The sequence below is a fragment of the Scatophagus argus genome, chromosome 13 (assembly GCF_020382885.2).
Source record: "Scatophagus argus isolate fScaArg1 chromosome 13, fScaArg1.pri, whole genome shotgun sequence".
Taxonomy (NCBI): domain Eukaryota; kingdom Metazoa; phylum Chordata; class Actinopteri; family Scatophagidae; genus Scatophagus; species Scatophagus argus.
In genome coordinates, this window is record NC_058505.1 from 2,957,833 (window position 1) to 2,976,007 (window position 18,175).

The following is an 18,175-nucleotide window of genomic DNA, read 5'->3' on the forward strand; positions in this document are numbered from 1 at the left end:
GACACTTGATTGGGCATGGAGCACCGCATCAATACGACCCTTTCTGTGATAAATGTAAAACAAACAGCCCCAAGCAAACCACTGGGAAATGCCCTCATGAGCAGCAATGAATCGTCTCATGAAATAAAAGTTAGCGGTTGGGTCATGTTCACCACCCCCTTCCCACACACGCTCACCTCCCATGAGGCAGCCAGAGATTTTATATATATATATCTACAGTATATAAACATGGCTTCGAATGGAGCTACACAACTTTCTCCTTCCCTTCAATGTCATGTTTCTACATTCTGTATACACCTTGGCCTGTCGCCTGCTTGAAAGCCGAGTCTGAGTCCGTGAGCACCGCCGCTGTGCGTCTGCGTATGGGCGTGCACGTCCGTGTGCGTGTGTGCGCCTCCGGCACTGCCTGGCTTCCCTGCTCTCCTTTTCCAACCTGGTGCGTCAAAGTTTTGATTTCCCCTCGGCCCGTCTGGTAATTGAAAGCAGAGGCTAAGCCTGGAGGCGTGTTTTGTATTTGTGAGTCTGCGCGTGCGTCTTTGTGTCTGCTGCACGTAGGTGTGCTGCGAGTGTGGAGTCTGTGGTTCTGCACGTCCCGCTTATGCATATTTGGATTTATTTTCAAGAATCTTTCTGTGTGTGTGTGTGTGTATGCACACAGACACCCTGTGTGTACGTGTACAGTGCAGCCATGTTAAGGCAGCCAGACTTCACAGACAGCACGCTGGATGAATAAAATCCGAGCACCGGGAATCTCATCAATCTCTGCTTCACATGCAGAGCTGGAGGCATGGCCTGAGGCTGTCCAAGTTTCTGGCTATTTATAAGAAGTCGTGTCCAGGCTACTCAGAGAGGAGGAAAACAACAGTTTAATACACTCGTTCTCAAAGAGGCTGCTCACAGCTGATTGAGAAGGTCCCTATGGAGCCATTATAGATTCACTATAGATGTTAAAACCTCATGACTGACTGTCCATCAAATATTAGTCAAATATTAGTGTGTGTAATTATTGTTACTGTCTTACCTACATGTTTAGTTTTTAACTGGACAATGGAGACTAGTCAAACGAAATTTCAATTTTCTGTGCTAACCCCTGTTACATAGATTTTTAACAATAAAGTACACTTTGACTTTGACTTATATGGTTACTGCAGGATGACAGCTGTGGCTCATTTTCACTTACTGACTTGTGGGATTCAGCAATCCTGTATTTACTTTGTTTCCCATGTTTCCATCCCTTGACATCTAATCTCTAATCAATATCAAATGTTTGCCGTTCCACAAATCACAAGCCCAACTGCTCCCGTTCCTTCCTCTGGTGAGCCCAGAGCAGCCGACTTCCCCGTCGCTGCTGGCACCCGATGGGATCGAGACCTTGCCGGAGCTCAATTATCAGCCTGAATATGCAAAGAGCTGCAGTGTGATTGTCCATGCCCCGCTCAGCTATTACCGAGGCGGTTCACCTCGGCCCCTCGGCCGGCCAGTTCATTAACTACCTCATTTAAAGTCCAAAGCACGCGATGCCGGCAGTCACAGCACCATATGGAAGCCTTACAGATTAGTTTGTTTCCATGAAAGATTTGTTGTAGTTTCGATCGGTTGTGTTCACTGTAATTCAAGCCATTTTTTTCAATAATTAAATGTATGTGGGTTTTTTTATCCTGTTCAGTTTACTGAGGACAACTTGTTTTTGGTTGTCTGGAAGTAAAAATATTTCTAGTCCAAAATGCACTTCCTCATACTGAACCCGCACATGTATTCTCCTGTAAACTGGACTTGTTCGTTTGCGTCAACATATGCTCTGAGATGTTTCCTACAGCACTCCTATTTAGTGATCTGAAGGGATCATTGGGTAAAGACCTTCTGCCAAAATCGAATCCCAGCCCAGCTAGTTAGAGTCATTGATCAGGGTGATTTAGCTCCAGTATTAACTCGAGTGTGATGGTGTTATCGTTCGTTACGTGACGCTGCTTTGTGGCGAGAGCTGTCATCACCTTCAGCGATAAATGCTGAAGCCATAGCAGATCAATACAGTCAACCATGCAGTGGCCAAACGGTGAGGGTGACAAGGCACACACACACACACACACACAACAATGAATGACCGTGGACGTGTGTTTATGGGTGTCAGGGACAGCAAATGGTCAATTTGTCCAGCAAACGAGAGTGTCATCGTGGGTCCTGAGGGAAATGTCAAGATGCTAACGAGCTAACCATCTCCTGCGGGGGAACACTCGCTCGCCACCAGCCTGTGGCTCAACAGCCTATTGGAAATCCATCCTCAATTATTCTGCTTATCACTTTGGTAGCATTAGCATGGATAGCTACGCCCGTGTCCATCTGTTACTGTTTAGCAAATGTTAACATGACATGTGTCCCTCTGCCTTATTCTCCGGCTTTTATTTAGTGGTAGTAGTGGGACTGTAACTCTTTCTGCCTCATGTTTGTGTAGAGATTGTGGATACTGTTCCAGATTGGGCTGAAGGTGCGGCATGCTAGTTAATTTCTACCTGAGTAAAAACAATTTCAAGCCAAAGGGACATGCCTTCTCCAAGTGCTTTACATGTGGTTCAAAAACAGATATAATAAAAGTTAGCCTTTAATTAGCACAAGACTCCACACACTGAGCCCACAGCACCTCATAAAATCTACAGAGATTCATGAGCGTATAATCAGATAGAACAGACCACACAGTACAAGCAGATCCTGATTAAATGCAATAAATATTCTAATATCACCTCCCTCCTCATTCAGGAGGCACCGGGGAGTCCGCTGGCACCTCAGACTATGAACACCTCCCTGGATGACCACGAGCGTCGGATCTCCCACTCCTTGTATGGTGGCCTGGAGGGCCTTGACGACAACTTGATGCCACGACAAGGCATGATGCCACGCACGATAGGTAAGAGTGTCACTGGTACTAATTTCTACTTACTCTCACTTACCGGTTGAGGTTCATGTTCACTCGGAGGTGGATATCAGTGTGATGCCATTCTATGCTCCTATGCTAAGACTGGCGCTCCGTGTTACATGTATGTATAAGTAAACACACACATCAGTTATACTATAAGAAAAGTGCTATGCAGCAGAGAAACAGAAGGTTGGAGGAACTCTCAGAATACAAATGAAGCATTTGTATTTCCCTTGTGTTGGCTTGTGTTTTCCTGGTAGATCCTACACTGTAACCTTCCAGGTTTTGTCAACACGGAATATGGACTAATTGTGTCATCTGGTCTCAGTTCCCGTCAAGACTCAGTGGCTTGTAATGTCTCTGAGAATGTGAGACGGAGATTGGAAAAAGACCCCCTGGACAATTTGTTGCTGCAGATGCTCTGCCGCCGACTGATTCTTTTCTTTTCTTGTGGGTGTTTGTTTTGTGTGTTTGTGTCTCGGGTGCGTCAGCTTGCATGGTTATCAGTTTGTCTGTCATTGCTCAAGTGTTGGATTAAGTGAAATAGATTAGCAAGCATATTTGAATCTGCATGTGAGATGCATCTGTACAGGACTGCGTGAGTGAGTGATGGACGAGTGTTGAAGTTTCCCAGTGTCAAAGAAAATGTTCTGTACACCAGATGGTGTAACTGCTCAACTCGCCCGCGTTAAATCACCCAACTATCTTTGTAGATTCTGTCTTCTGCAGTTGTTTGCTTTGCGATTTGATTCAAGGGCCACAAAAATGCTTTGAACACCAACTTTTAATCTGCTTTTCCAAATTAGCTCCTACCAACTTTACCTCATTAATCAATGAAACATAATGTGAAAGCGTGAACTTTTGTTTTTCCTTTCGTGCAAATTGGATGACATTGTCAGTGTTGTTAATAAGCCAAAAAAAGTGTGAGTTACGACTGACAAAGGAAGTGTTAATAGGTGAAGTTCCAGGAGGCTGCCGCAGTGGCTGCGTTCATCCATGCTTAACAAACAGCGAGGGCTTCTAATGAGCAAACGGGGTCGGAGAGTGAAAGCACAAGGCAGATATGCAGGAGATACAGCAGATGTCTGCTCAACAATAACAAACAAGATTGCTGTCAGGAAGGCGAGCAGACGAGCTGATGTCTGTATTTACAGGCTCTGTGCTTTGACAACAGCTACAGTTGATCAAAGTGTTGTATAAAGTCAGTAAATACGTAAAGGTGCTTTAAATAGACAGAAGAAAATCAACACGTTGCTGCCAGCAACACGGAGTGCTAACAGTACCTGAAAGCTGGAGAGCAAAAATGAACTTTGTGCCGAGGCTTGAAAAAGTCACAATCTGTAGATTATCATCAACAAAGAGTATAAAACATTCAGCGAGCAGCTCCTCCTCTTTAAACGGCGCTGACACGTTGCACCGGCTGCAGGCCGAACCGCATCTCACTAAACTGATGTTAATACTGTGAGCGGTTTGATCAGGCCACATGAAAGTTGTCTGTTGTGAGGTTTAAGTGCCCTTTGCAGCACAAGGACTCTGATCTGGATCAGGGCCAAAAAGATGGGACGTGCCGAATCCAAACAGTACTGCTAGCATTTTCTGGGTGCTGAGTTCTAATTATCTGTAGCGAAACACGAGAAAATAAGAATATGGAAATGAAACCAGCTGAGCAGCTACATGCATGTTTTGTTTATTTAACACAGTGGAGGGCACAGAGCGGCTCCGATGTAATCCTTGTTTTGACATTCAGTGTTCACAAGATCCGGTAGTTTATACAAGTTGGAGCTTTCTGTACATTTTTAGCGAGAGAGTAGAGAAGAGACTAGTAGCTACAGTAGGACTGAAGGACAGGAAGTAAAGAAAAATCCCACAGATGAAATGCACCCTGAAGCAGATTTAAATACTGTTGAATGTGGATCAGGTCAGTATTATCAACCTTCATATGAACAGGAGGGATTATACAAAAGATGGCGGCCCTCAGCTTGAATGACCTCGTGTCCGTGCTGTCGCGGTGTTCAGTGACATCCAATCCACATCCTCTGAGGATTTAAAAAAAAAACTGTGCAGGCCTCCTGACTCAGCAAGTACGAGTGTCTGTTTCTTTCTGATCCTCTGTCACGTGTGTTTCTTTATTTGCGTTTGGTACTTCAAACCTTCGGGGCAAAGTAGGAAAATGAAGATGTTAGGGTGGCTTGAGTGACCTACTTCTTCTAATAATTCACCTAAGCCCAACAAGACGGGACACCACATTCAAGAAAGCTCCGAGGTTGGCCTGTGGAGGCATGTGCACTATATAATTACTAACTATGAGAGACACATGAGACATTTCCTGCTTATTAAACACTTAATCAGCCAAGGGTTTTTCTCCTGACCACCTGAGGGGAAATTTCAACCCTCCATTTGTCTTGTAAAATATTTTGGATCCTCTCCCTCCATTTGACTCCGTGTTGGTAATAAAACGTACGAATGTTGGTCCCACTTTTCCGTGCTCTCTGCTCGACCTCGATCTCAGAGCAGCACGTTTTTGAGGACGTCGCCATGTCAAAGTGAGATTGGAAAAGTAGAGGAAGGATTAAAGCTTTATTAGAGCCTTTGCGTGAAACACAAAGGTTTAAGGGCAGCAGGCTTTAAGCTGGCCGACTCGGCTTGGTTCCATTCATGCATCCCCCTCCAGTCAACCTTTTATAGATTTTCTGATTTATTATTTTATTATTGTTCAGTGAGTGTCACATGTAGACACCCATTTTGGACTCAAGGAGCTTTACAGTCTTGACAGCATGCAATAAATGTCGACTGTACAGAATAGACGAAATTATAGTTTGGTCAAAGAGGATGACTGGTTCATAGTGACTGACAAACTAAGGGTTTGTAGCTTTTGTCTTGTGTGGTCTGAAGTTGGAATCCCTGTAGGAGAACGCACAGGCTAATTTATTATTCCCACATGTTGTACTTTCCTCTGCCTTAACACAAACACAAACAGTTGTGTCATGACTGCCTTAAATACTGTGGAGTGATCTGGAAAGGCGGACGCCCGACTCCCGGCCGCTGCAGTGAAACCGGCAGGGAGTTTAATGCACTCGGCAGCTCCCAGATGTGAACGTGTGTGAATATGAAGCAGAGGTCTGCATGCTCAGCAAACCACCCTTGAATAAATAAAACTGTGTGTGTGTGTGTGTGTGTGTGTGTGTGAGTGTGAGAGTGCTGGGGGGGGTCTTTCACAGTCGCTCGGAATAATTCTGTTCTCTCACCGTAACGGTGCCACAAAGCATAAATCATGCATCATGGTTTTCTTAGAAGACAACATCATTCCCATTCAGGACATATCAGCTCGCGTTTTGGCCCGTGCATGCACTGAGATCACTCGCTGGCTTTCTGCACTCTGAAGATGCCAGGGATAAGAGAGTGACTTAATTATTCCTTCAGGCCAATAGCTTTCAAGGCCCAGCACCCCTGGCAATAACCTCCTTACTAATTATGCAAATAGACCGAGGCAAGACAAAATGAAAAGAGGGAGGAAAAAAACTTCACTGCATGTCTTTCACCGCTTGTTTTTCACACCTCTTGCTATCTCCATTTCCATCTAGAAAATCTATTCAACCTCGTCTTCCCTCCTGACAATCGCGAGTCCCCCCACCCACAGCCCCACAGTATTCAGCAGTTTGCACCAAATTCATCTAATAGCAATAATAGCCTCTTGTGGAGAATCTCAAATGAAATGCCAGCTATTGTTCCACTGCAGCTCAGTCAGGAGTTATTAGAGCCACTGGGAAAGATAATGTGTGTTTATTGGTGTGATTCTCAGGTGATGGGTGTGCGCCCCGACCACATGGCAGTGCTATTGTGGCGGGCGGATGGCTGCCCTCGGGTGCTGGCACTGAAACAAAGAGACTTTTTTTGTCCTTTTACCAGGCTAGTGAGTTGACAGATTCATTGGTTTTCTACTCGGTGGCTGCCAGTTGATTGTACTGCAGTGATTCAAACTGTGACATTGATGGGATTCTCAGTGTCGTGCATCGGACTGCTTAGGGAAATGGGATTAAGCGGTTCTGTGTGTGTGTGTGTGTGTGTGTGTGTGGTCTGAGAGAGAGTAGTGGCCATGCCGTGCTGGAGGACTCACCCGGTCTCCCGGATTCACAACGAATAACAAACACACACAGTGGGGAGGTGTGGCTGAAATAGCACGAGTCACACACACACACACACACACACACACACACACACACACACACACACACACTGAAACAACTGTAACAGTTGTAGTTAATGCAGTTGAGGTCTGACTGTGTTAAAGGCATGGACACACAGCACAGCCACAGTGTGAGTGTGTGTGTGTGTGGGGGTAAACAACATCTGAGCTACTTCTGTCACATATCTGTTAATAGTTCCTTTTTTAGAAATAGAATATCATTCATTTAAATAAATCTCCCTTTTTAAGATTTATTAAGCACTTCCTGCAAGACCGAAACAACTTCGAACCTTCCCAGACTGCTGGGTTTGTTTAAAGTTGCATGAATGGTCACATGTAATATGTGCCTTGTATTTTGCAAACAAAATGCTATTCAGAAGTGGCTGTCTAGTGTACTGAATGTCAGTGAGATTATTTTAAGATTATTTTACCAGTTTGGAGGTCTGTTGCATTCCCAAATGCACTTGGTAGCAAAGGCCACATTATTTGAGTCTATATATATATATATACATGTTTTAATCCAAATCAAGGTTAAGAAAGTTTGAATAAAAGGTCACTTTGTAGCTTTCTTGTTATTTAGGGGAAATCACAAAGAACAGTGACTGATGACTTTTTAAACTCCCTTTACACACACATGCACACACTGGTGCTGTCACACCATCCGACCCCCCCCCCCCTCCATTCAGCTTGGTTTACACCAGGTCGTTCACCCGGGCTGCAGCACCCACAGGCACGTTGATCCCCCCGGTGCTCCGTCATGAGAAACAAGCAGCAGGCCTGGCTCAGACCTCGAGGTCTCCCTCTTTAAAGCCCAAACGCTTTCTGAGGACAAACAAACTTCCCCCTGAGCCCAGTGCACAAGGCCTCTGTGAACCATTGAGGCTGCCCCTCTTTTGATGCCGAGGAGCCCCCCCCCCGTCCGCCAGCCAGTCCCAATTTCAAAATACAGATTAAAGACAAAGTCATGCGCTGCATATCAATGGGAGTTTTTAAGCTTTGCTTTCACGGGCAGAGAAAGGGGACTATTTTATTATTGCCTCAGTACAGGGAAGTTTTTATCTTTATTTGTGAGGGCACAGCTTGAATTAATCATAGTGTTTTGACACAGGAACACCATTGTGTCTGCTGCCAAACTCCACTCAGTGTATGCTGATTGGCCAGGAGCAGTTTTCACTCTGTTTGTAAACTTCCAAAATATATTTGGTGGTTTCAAAACTTGCCCTGTAATTTTTGTGATTTTTATTTTATTTTATCTTAAAGACCTTTTCTCTTATACTTGGCCCACTGAACAGACACCACAGTCTCACGCTGGACTCATCAGTGGCCTGTTGTCACAAATAAATTAAATAAATTTATTCCTGAGGGTGACGTGCAGAAAGCTGGGTAACCGGCCAGCTTCGTCAAAGCTTTTGCACGTGTCCCGTCCCCCCTTGTGCCTCGTGTGCTATTTTTCTGTTATCCTGTTAGGAGACGAGAGTCCTGAAGGTCTGATCGTTCACTGTTGAGACACCAGAGCACATGCAGGTGAGGAAGACATCACACGATGTCCTCCAAATGGAAATAAATGTGCTCTCTGGTCACATTTACGTAGTTTTCAGTCAGCTGATAAACAGTCTGGTGTGTCGGTGTGACTCGTGCTGTCCAAACGGTTCATCTGTAAGTGACTCATAATTTATGCACATGTAGATGCACGTCGCACGTCATTTGACAATAGTCGTGGTGGTTGTGCAGCGTAATCAGCATCCGTTTAGGGATTCATCATTGAAAATTTAATCTCTTAGATACTGTTGAAGTGTTGGAAATTATCCCTCTGTGGCAGTGATTCTGTGCAGTAAGAAAACAAAACAAAAGGTTGAATGAATCTTAGTAAACAAAGAGGTGATTAACGCCTTCTAAAATCTCAGACTGAACCACTGACAGTACCAGGCTAGCTGTTTGCGTCCTGTGCCTGACGTCTTTATGGTAAGCTAAGCTAAATGAGTCCCGTGTGAAGCTCTGTACTTAACCTCCAGACATGATCATGCATCCTGCCATCTAACTACTTCTTACAGAGTAGACAGAAATGGAAAACTCTGACCTTCTCTTAATAAAAGAAAAGATGAGAAGGGTTGTTTTTGCTGTCGTCTCCAGGAAACTATCAGCTGTCCCCGACCGTCAACATGCCACAGGATGACACCGTGATCATAGAGGACGACCGACCGCCGCTGCTCCCACCCCACCTCTCCGACCAGTCATCGTCCAGCTCCCACGACGATGTGGCCTTCACCGCCGACATGACGCCGCCGTGGGCCAAAGAGCTGCCCAATCAGAATGACAAGTGAGCGAAACCTTCGTTCGTCTACCTGCTTTACACTAAGCTGAATCTGAGTTGTTTAGTGTAAACTGTAGCTGCATTCTTGACTTTAAGGTCTTGGATCGTGGATGAGTGTTTCTGTAAATGTCACCTTCTTGAGGCTTGGTCAGTGTGTGCTGTGTGTGCTGTGTGTGTGTGTGTGTGTGTGTGCGTGCGTGCGTGCGTGTGCTGTTCTTTCCCTGATTGGCCTCTGATTGTAAGCAGCGCTCACTGGGGAAGCTCTCTTCTGCACTGACCTCTCAGCCTGATGTGAAGGACGCCTGTTCTGGCGCAGTGCTGGCGAGGGTTTTCACCGCCAGGAAGTCAACGAATGAATGTGCAGTATAGGGTGTAGAGCTTCAACTACCTACTATTGATTGATTGTTAATCAATGATAGATCAGAAGATAATGAAAAAGAAATATTGCTTTTTTTTTCTCACAGTCCATTTTAGAAGCTAAAATCAAAGAATTTGTGGCACTTTGTTTGACTACTGATCAGCAATCAAAGTAATTGATTGTTTTTTTGGTTGTTTTTTTTGGCTCTTGACTAATCAGTCAGTGATTAATGTCAGTACATCAAGTGCAGGACCTTCCAGCCTCTTTCACATGTCACAGCTTCAGCTTTTCTTTTCTTTTTCATCTTCTCAGTGAGGTCAGCTGCCATAGAGACCTCACTGTTCACCACTGATCATTTTCAAGGCTGTAAAACCTCAGCAAACCGGGGAGGAACAAGGTCTTAGAGGGCTGATTCTCTGAAACGATGAGATGAAAGGCATGAAATTTTAAATCAGGGCCACAGTTTCTCCGATTTCTCAGCCTAACATTCTGTCCTTTCTTTCTGTTTCACCCCCCTCATGCTGTCTTCACATCTCCAACTTTTTTGTTCATGCTCTCATTTCTACAAAACTTCCTCTTCTTATTTTTGCACTTTTTCTCCTAATTCTATTTGAGATTTTCCTCCATCTCTTGTTTGCCAGTTTTCTCCTTCTTTGAAGCGTGTGAGTTCAAAGCAGAGAGCTTCTTTGTACCTGTTTGACTTTGTCCCCACGCCATTTTAAGGGCTATATTTTTTCTTTCTTTCTCGCCTTTCTGTAGTGTCTCTGTTGTTTTTAGGTATTTTTAAGTCTTCATATTTGAAAGTGCTGGAAAAGTTACTGTTTATCTGCTCTTGTGCTGTGACACATTTCTCCCCGTGTGGGATCAGTAAAGTCACTCTTATTTGATGTTCAATCCTCCATCCAGCTCTCTGAGTCCAGATGAAAGTAATCCAGACGCTGCTTTCCAAAGGGAAGGCTTCGGACGCCAGAGCATGTCGGAGAAACGCACCAAGCAGTTTGGAGATGCAGCTCAGCTTGAGATCATCAAGACCCGCAAGTCCAAGAGCATGGATCTAGGTACAGCTTCGAAACCTCTGTGTTCCCTCTGTAGCTTTGGGATGTTCATTAAATTTCAGAAGGATAAGATGTTATCCAAGAGCAGGGGCTGAGGTGGGAAGTCACTCTGTGATTATCCTCATGTCTGTCATTTGTTATTAGTCTCTCTTGTTAAACATTTAAAATGTCTTTATTGTCATGACATGTTCATGTTAGACCTCAAGACACACTCTGAGGCAGCATCAAGCCTTCATCAGGGAGTCAGGAGGTCTGACATGACCATGTTATACCTGGGAAAAATGAACATGGCCGTTCTGTCATACCTTAAGAAAATCACATTCCACCAGATTTTAACCTTGAATTCATATCCCTGCACGCTGCCCATGTTTCAAACATGCCGCTCATATTTGAATGTACTCCGCCTCCTTTCCTCTTTGTCTGAAAGCAGACTCTGCACCTCTCGCCAAAGTCAAGAACTTCACTGTGTTGATTCACCTTGAAATGGTTTCCAACAGTCGCTGATTGCTTTGGCTGCCACAGTCTCTCTGCTCGCACTCTCTATAATCATATCTAATCTTCCCGACCAGATTGCTGCTGTGTGCCGTGTTGATATCACAACAAGTCTGATTGTTATCCTCAAACCCTCTTTTCATCTCCCTCCCCACCCCTCCATCCTCCTTGTCTCGCATGGCGTCCGATCCTAATTGAGATGAAGCAGTTTGTGTTGTTTGCAGCGCTACCTGGATGTTGCATGTGGAATGTTATGAGCACTAACTGAACCCCAAATGTTTGTATCCCTCCCCTCTTTTCCTTCCCCTTCCTTTAACAGTAGCCGACGAGATTAACCTCACCCCTCGTCCGGGGATCAACGCAGGTAAGGACTGGTGCGCTGAAAGGTAGAATGGCCCTTTTACCACCATCACCTTCACTTCCATTTCCTCTTAAGGTTCATATATATCTATATAAGACCTGGGACTAACGGGTACACGTGTGGAGGCCCTGAGGAAGCTTGATTCATTGGGAAAGTCTTGGTTTTTAACATTTAGCACATTCAGAATCAAATAAAAGCTGGTATTGAAGTAATGGATCCAGAACAAGCCAAAGCAATAAGAGAGGAAATTACCTGCAGGGTAGGTTCTGTGTAATTCCCCACTAATTCAAATATTTGAATCAAAATTTTAACTGGTCACTTGGTGAGAACCATGTTATGCCTCTCTGTTCAGGTTCCCTCTTGACATCTCAGATCTGTCTCTGTAGTCCAGGTTTTCTTCAGTTACTCGTTGCTTTATAAGTGGTGAGGACTGGTGTTCATTCATGTCGCGACACGTTATAAAACTTTGGGAAACATCTGTGGCTGCAGAGGCGAGGTTTTTTTCGTGATGAGAAGTGTAAATGAACCGCAGCCTGTGGCTTTCCTTTCGATTCATAACCGGTACAGGACATGACACAAATTCTAAAACCACAACCTTTAAATCGCATCGATGGATGAATTTTAGTTCCTGACTTGCAGATTATGTTTCAGAGGGTTTCGCCGTCGTGCTGCTCTTTATGCACTCGGGTTGTGTTCCCTGTGTTTGGCGTATTTGCTCGCTCTTGACAAGACAAATTTGTCGCCATGCAGACTGAAGACTCGTAATCCTCGCCGCAGTTTGAGGTCGCCGCTGAACATGGTTGTGAAAGCAGTCGGGTGACTACAGATTTGATTTTCTCCCTTTTGCCTCAGATGCAGCCGAAGCACTAATTGTTTTGTGCGTGTGCCAGGAGGTGTGTGTGTGTGTGTGTGTGTGTGTGTGTGTGTGTGTGTGTGTGTGTTTGTGAGAGAGAGAGAGAGCAGATAAAGCACTCTGTCCTTGGTTAAGGCAGCGAGCTGACAGCGAGTCATCCATCATTGTCGTGTCGTGTGTGTTTTCACCGTCGCTTTGGCTGAATGGAAGGCCTGTGTCAGACATCAGCCACTTGGACAAAAGGACAGCTGAAGGAAGACGTGTGGAGAAGGAGAGGGACGAAGACGAGAGGTGTGGGGTGTAAGAGGAAAGCCGTCTGGGTGCAGTTTACAGTTTAACTTGGAGGTATGGCTGTGTACTCCTCTCAAAAATAAAGTGCGAAGACAGAAACGCAGGAAAAGTGCGAAAAGAGGATCGAAAGAGGTCTCGTGGAAAAGCAGCGTGTGGGCAACCATGAGATGGAGATTGTCTCCAACTGTCCGTCATGCGTCGGCACAGCTCACCTTTTGTGTGTTACATAAAGTTGTGTATAAGGTATATGTGCCAAATATTTGTGACAGATGAGTCAGCTGCTGCGTAAAGTGATAAGAGCTGAGCAAAGTGAAAAACTTGTCGTTGCAATTTAAAATCTATCAAGTCCTCAAATTTTAAATAACAGCAAAGTCTGGCAGTGCCATCCAGAACTGTTGATGTGGATGTTATTGGCTGCCATCTCCAATCAAACGTATGAGAAAATGTGCAAGCGATGTGAGGGAACTTTAATTAAGTTCCATTGTTTTGTTTTTTTCTGAAAGAGTGATCAGCCTTTACTCTGAAAGACTGAAATGATCTCATTGCACTGGCAGATTTTTAGGCCTGATTATTTTTCAAATGGATAATTGGTGTGAACTTAATGGGGAAAAAATAAAGTTTTTTTATCCAGTTTGGAACTAAATACCCATTCAGTTCCCCTAATGCTGTGGGCTAATAGATTTGCACTGTTTTTGTGGGCCCCTGGTGTCACTTTACCAGCTTCTTAAAAATAAATCTCTACTCTGTGGTAAGTTTAAATGATCCATGGTCTATTTACCAAAGCTAAAACACAGCCACCCTGCTGAAACCGAAGACTGTGACTGCTACGAGAGACGGCATACGGGTAGCTGAGAGGTTTATTGACGTAGGCTGTGCCACATGGTGGACGAGGACACCTCAGTGATGGAGGACAATGCAGAGCTATGGGCAGTGTCCAGACCTTCACGCAGACTTTGGCTGACTTTTTTTGACAGGTCATAAATCACTGTGAGAAAGTCCCTTTATGTTTGTTTTGGGAATCATGGAGGTAATTATTTTCAGGTACATTTTGATTCAAATGGACTTTTAAAAAAAAATAACAACTTTGTTAAACTGGATTGTTTGGTTTACAGTTAGGCCACCTGTTTTCCAAGTGTACATATGACATGACTGATCATCGTCACTGCAGGCTAAACTTGTAATGTATGTGTGATGTCCTGCTTTAAGGGGAGGAGGAATTGAATCCAAGTTTCCCCCTGTGTTCATCCTTCATTCGAGAATCAACACCAGTGAAATGTCTCTGGGCCTCAAGCGATTTGTAGCTGCTAACCTGTTCACACACGTACGCCGTTAGCATCCAAGTAACGTCCGTGTACGAGGTTGGAGGCAGCAGTGCAGGGTCAGCAGGCCGGCTTTTCGGTCAGGATGGCAGTTTGTCCAAATAGCCGTCCGCTGTGTCTTTGTTGAGTCGAGCTGACAAAGATGTCCTCTCGCTTTTCCTTCTGCTTCTCCATCTCCAAGATTTAATGGACTGATTATTTGAATATTATTTAATATTATTTTATTATATGTCTTGCCTCAAAAAAACGAGAGACGTGAGAACAAGATGAGCAGGAGATTTCCTAATGTTTCGAAGGACAGTTTCTCGAGCCTGGTAGGCCTGACTGAATAGAATATTTCACAAAAACCTCATCAGCAGGTTATTTCAAAGTCTCTTTAGGAGCAAAAAAAGGGGTCTTTTTTCATGTTTTTGTCTAAATCCCATCTGTCAGATCTCCAACACAGTGTAAATAATCCTTTTTTTTGTTAAGGCTGCCACTGAAGTGTGACTGTAGTGGATGGCGCTGGGCGAAGCCTTTAAATAAAGTGGGTGTGCAGCGGGGAAAGCCTATCAGCTGGGCTCTCAGTGAGACGTTAAGGGAACAGGACAGGCTGATGAGAATGAATGGGAAGCTGCCAACCCACAAGCTTGTTCAATTTGCATGTATTCAGTTTTCCATTTCTAGGTTGTTGTTTTTTTTTTGTTTTCTTTCCTCCGTCTTCCTCTTCTTTTTTCGGTCAGTCTCACTGTAAACAAGTAACTTGGCAAATTTTTTGTTTCCAGACTTGCGATTTGAAATTATTCTTCAGCCCTGGCAGGTCATTTGAATAAATTATAATATATTTTATCCTAATTGACTGTATGAAGAATTTACTTTGTTTCCACAAAGCCAAGTCCATTATGCTCAGAATAATTACTGAAATCACCAAACCCAGCCTGCATGCTAAACCTCCCTTTTTCTCTCACTGAAGACACTAATCTTTAAAAAGGGGGGTCACAATTATGTAGTTTTGTTTTTAAATAAGATGCACTAATTTCCTGAAACAGTTGGACGCTGCATTAGCTTTTAGCAGGAGTTACTCACACATTAGCAAATGAAGCCTTTGATGGGACTATTTTCAGTCGCGGTTACACGCACTGGTTCAGTTTTTTATTCTTCTTTTCAGCTCGTCCTTTACTCTCTTGCGATGGTTGGCATTTGTTTTTTAGTCTCCTGCTTTCACTCCAAACTTTGTGCTGTTCTCCCCCTCTTCCTCCCTCCCCCCTCCCCCCTCATGTGAATGGTTCTGGCCTTGAGTGTTTTGCTAGCGCTGAAACTGACACCAGCCAGGGGATTTGGACTCCTCTGTTTAGCTCCATACCTCCTCACCTCATCTTCTCACATTCATCTGCCACCGTGCACATTCTCGACATGCGAACGGTGCCGTGTGGGAACAAAAATGATGCCTGCACTACTGTACAAATAGTCTTAGTTTAATTAAACTGTCATGTTTCTCCTGTGTTGCTGATAGTTATTTTCATTCTGAGCCACATCTTGTTATGAATTTTGTAGTCAGTCAGGAGGAATATTAAGCGTGTGCACACACACAAATACACTCAGTGGTTCCGTCTTGGTGAAACAAACCGTGTCCAGGTTTAAATATGGCGTGTTGTTGTGAGAGTTGTTTATTGGTCCTCTGAGGTGAGAGACGTTCAGGTTGATCGGGTGTTTCTTCGTAACACGTTGAGCAGAGATGCTCGGTGAGGTCAGCAGAACAGTGAGTGTGTCACTGCTGATACGTGGTGGTTCGTAAACTGGTCCTAATGTTGACCAATTGATCGTTTGCATGTCTGACGTTGTGTTTTGGTTTCCTTATTGTTATCTTTATGTGTCTGGTCTATTATTGACAGACCTGTGAGCATCGCTGAAGGGTGGAGTAAACTTTTCTGAGTGTTTTTAGTTCATCCTGCGCCTCTGCATCGTGCTGGGTGGAGAAAGAAAATGTCTGGCCACACCAAGGAAAAAACTGTGAAGATACAGCAGAAGATACAGTCGTGGTTTAGTCCCAGCTTCTGTGTTGTTGCCTTCACATCTCCTGTGTGTGTTAATGACGTTTTCAGTGGACGTTCTCCTTTGAGGGTCGTGGGGAGGTTGGCTGGAGCAAATGCCAGAGTCCACCGCACAAAAACAGACTAAAACCAGAGACCCTGAGGTCACGTTTGGAATTTGCGAGAAATGAGTTATTGTGAAGTATGTGTCGCATTGCTGAGTCAGATCAAAGTCTCTCGTCCTCTTAAATCATCTCGTGAAGTCATACTGTAACAGAACTCTCACGATAATGTTGCTTCTCCTGCACTACATCATCCTCTATCCTTCAGGGTGTTCTTACACAGCTTGAATCACAGCCAAGGTCAGTGTGTACATATCAATTCTGCACAGATTTTGTTATTTATTGCTTTACTAAAAGATGTGATGGAGGACAAATTTTAAGGTTAATAAACAACAGAATAAAATCAGGATGGAAGTGAATCTAAATTGTAGGCTTTCAGTCTGTGTAGGTTTTGAAGGGACTGATGAATGAGAGCACGGGTTTTCACCACAGTTAAACACTTATTATATACTTAAAAGTTTGGCCATAGTGTTGCATACTTCAGTTTCTCAGTGAAACACTGAGACAGTTCAGAGATGTTGTCACTGAAGGCATCCCACACCTTGTAGCTTCCTTATTATTGATTTTTGTAGAACAGAAATAAACTGTACTTCATCATTGGATACTACAGTATACAGTACAGTACTAAGACAGAGTTTGACTGGGACTTTGACAGGGCTGTCATTTCTTGGACTTAGTTGGACAAAGTCGTTCAGTCATTTTCCTGGGGTACACACTAATGTATTCTCTCATCAGGTTCTTCCACAAGGGATGTGGGACCGTCGCTCGGCTTAAAGAAGTCCAGCTCTCTCGAGAGCCTCCAGACGGCTGTCGCCGAGGTAACCCTCAATGGGGACCTCCCCTTCCACAGGCCACGGCCCCGCATCATCAGGGGGCGGGGCTGCAACGAGAGCTTCAGAGCTGCCATTGACAAATCCTACGACCGACCGGCTGCAACGGAAGAAGACGATGAGGGCATGGAGACGCGTAAGATATCCCTCTGTTTGTTCAAGACTGTCCTGTTTGAAGACAAAAATCACAGGCTTCGTCCCACCACAGCCGAAGCATCACATCCAGCAGCAGTTGGGAGTCCTGTCAGTGTCCGTCTGAAATGTGAAATTGCATAATGATGACCTCAGTGACATTGCATTATGGGTTTCTGAGATGGCCCTAAATTACACTAACACAACAGTGGAAATCAATAACAAAGACTGATACTGAGACTGGCGACGTGTCAGCCACTAGAAGTTGGTTGCGGCTTGCATGGGAGTGACAGCATTGTGACTAACGCTCGATCTCTGGCAGCTGATTCGCTGCTTGTGGCAATGGCATCTCGCTGTGTCAGGATGGAACTATGGCTGTGCTGCATGTGGTCACAGGGTCGATACGAGGCAACATCTCGAGAGTCTGTGATGCCAGAGGCATTTAATTACAACATCGCACAACAATGTATTCCAGCGATTAGTCAGTTAATCAGTCAGTCAAAGCAATATTAATTTCCAACCATTTTGATCACTATTCTGAGCGATAAATCATTTGTCACCCAAAGTAAATACAAGATCACTAAATTCTTTGTCCCGTTTATGGCTTTGAAGGACAAAACTTAAAATATTTAAAATGCAGGCTTCTTCCACCTCTTTTTCTTCTTTACTTCGAGTCATACCGTGGGAGGATTGAATGGGAATTGTTTTAATCCTTTCATTATACTCTGTCTCATCATCTCTAATGATCACTTTCACTGTAGAACAGAGTTCTTCAATCACTTGTAATATGTAATGAAATCGTTTTAGGCTCCTTTTGGCACTTTGGAGACGTAATTGGACATTAATGAGACTTGTACATTTTCATTTACAAGGCTTATTGAGTTTCATATGAGTTATAGCTCTGGTTAAAATGACCTGTTCATTGACTAAAGCAAAGATGTTCTGTTCGCT

At 44.2% G+C, this 18,175-nt stretch overlaps 1 protein-coding gene across 15 annotated transcripts in view; it reads left to right on the forward strand.

The window, feature by feature from the left end:
* LOC124069359 (partitioning defective 3 homolog) overlaps positions 1-18,175 on the forward strand; it is a 198,408-nt gene that overhangs the window by 115,578 nt on the left and 64,655 nt on the right. For 10 of the 15 annotated variants that reach the window (XR_006845047.1, XM_046408468.1, XM_046408472.1 and 7 more), the window contains 5 exons: positions 2,752-2,899; positions 9,222-9,408; positions 10,667-10,818; positions 11,627-11,671; positions 16,998-17,228. Coding sequence is in view for 14 of the 15 variants with exons in the window: in XM_046408468.1 (XP_046264424.1) it covers positions 2,752-2,899; positions 9,222-9,408; positions 10,667-10,818; positions 11,627-11,671; positions 16,998-17,228 (763 nt within the window). In the remaining variant the exon portion in view is untranslated. The remainder of the gene's footprint in view (positions 1-2,751; positions 2,900-9,221; positions 9,409-10,666; positions 10,819-11,626; positions 11,672-16,997; positions 17,229-18,175) is intronic. The other 5 variants (XM_046408481.1, XM_046408471.1, XM_046408473.1 and 2 more) reach the window with 1 other exon arrangement.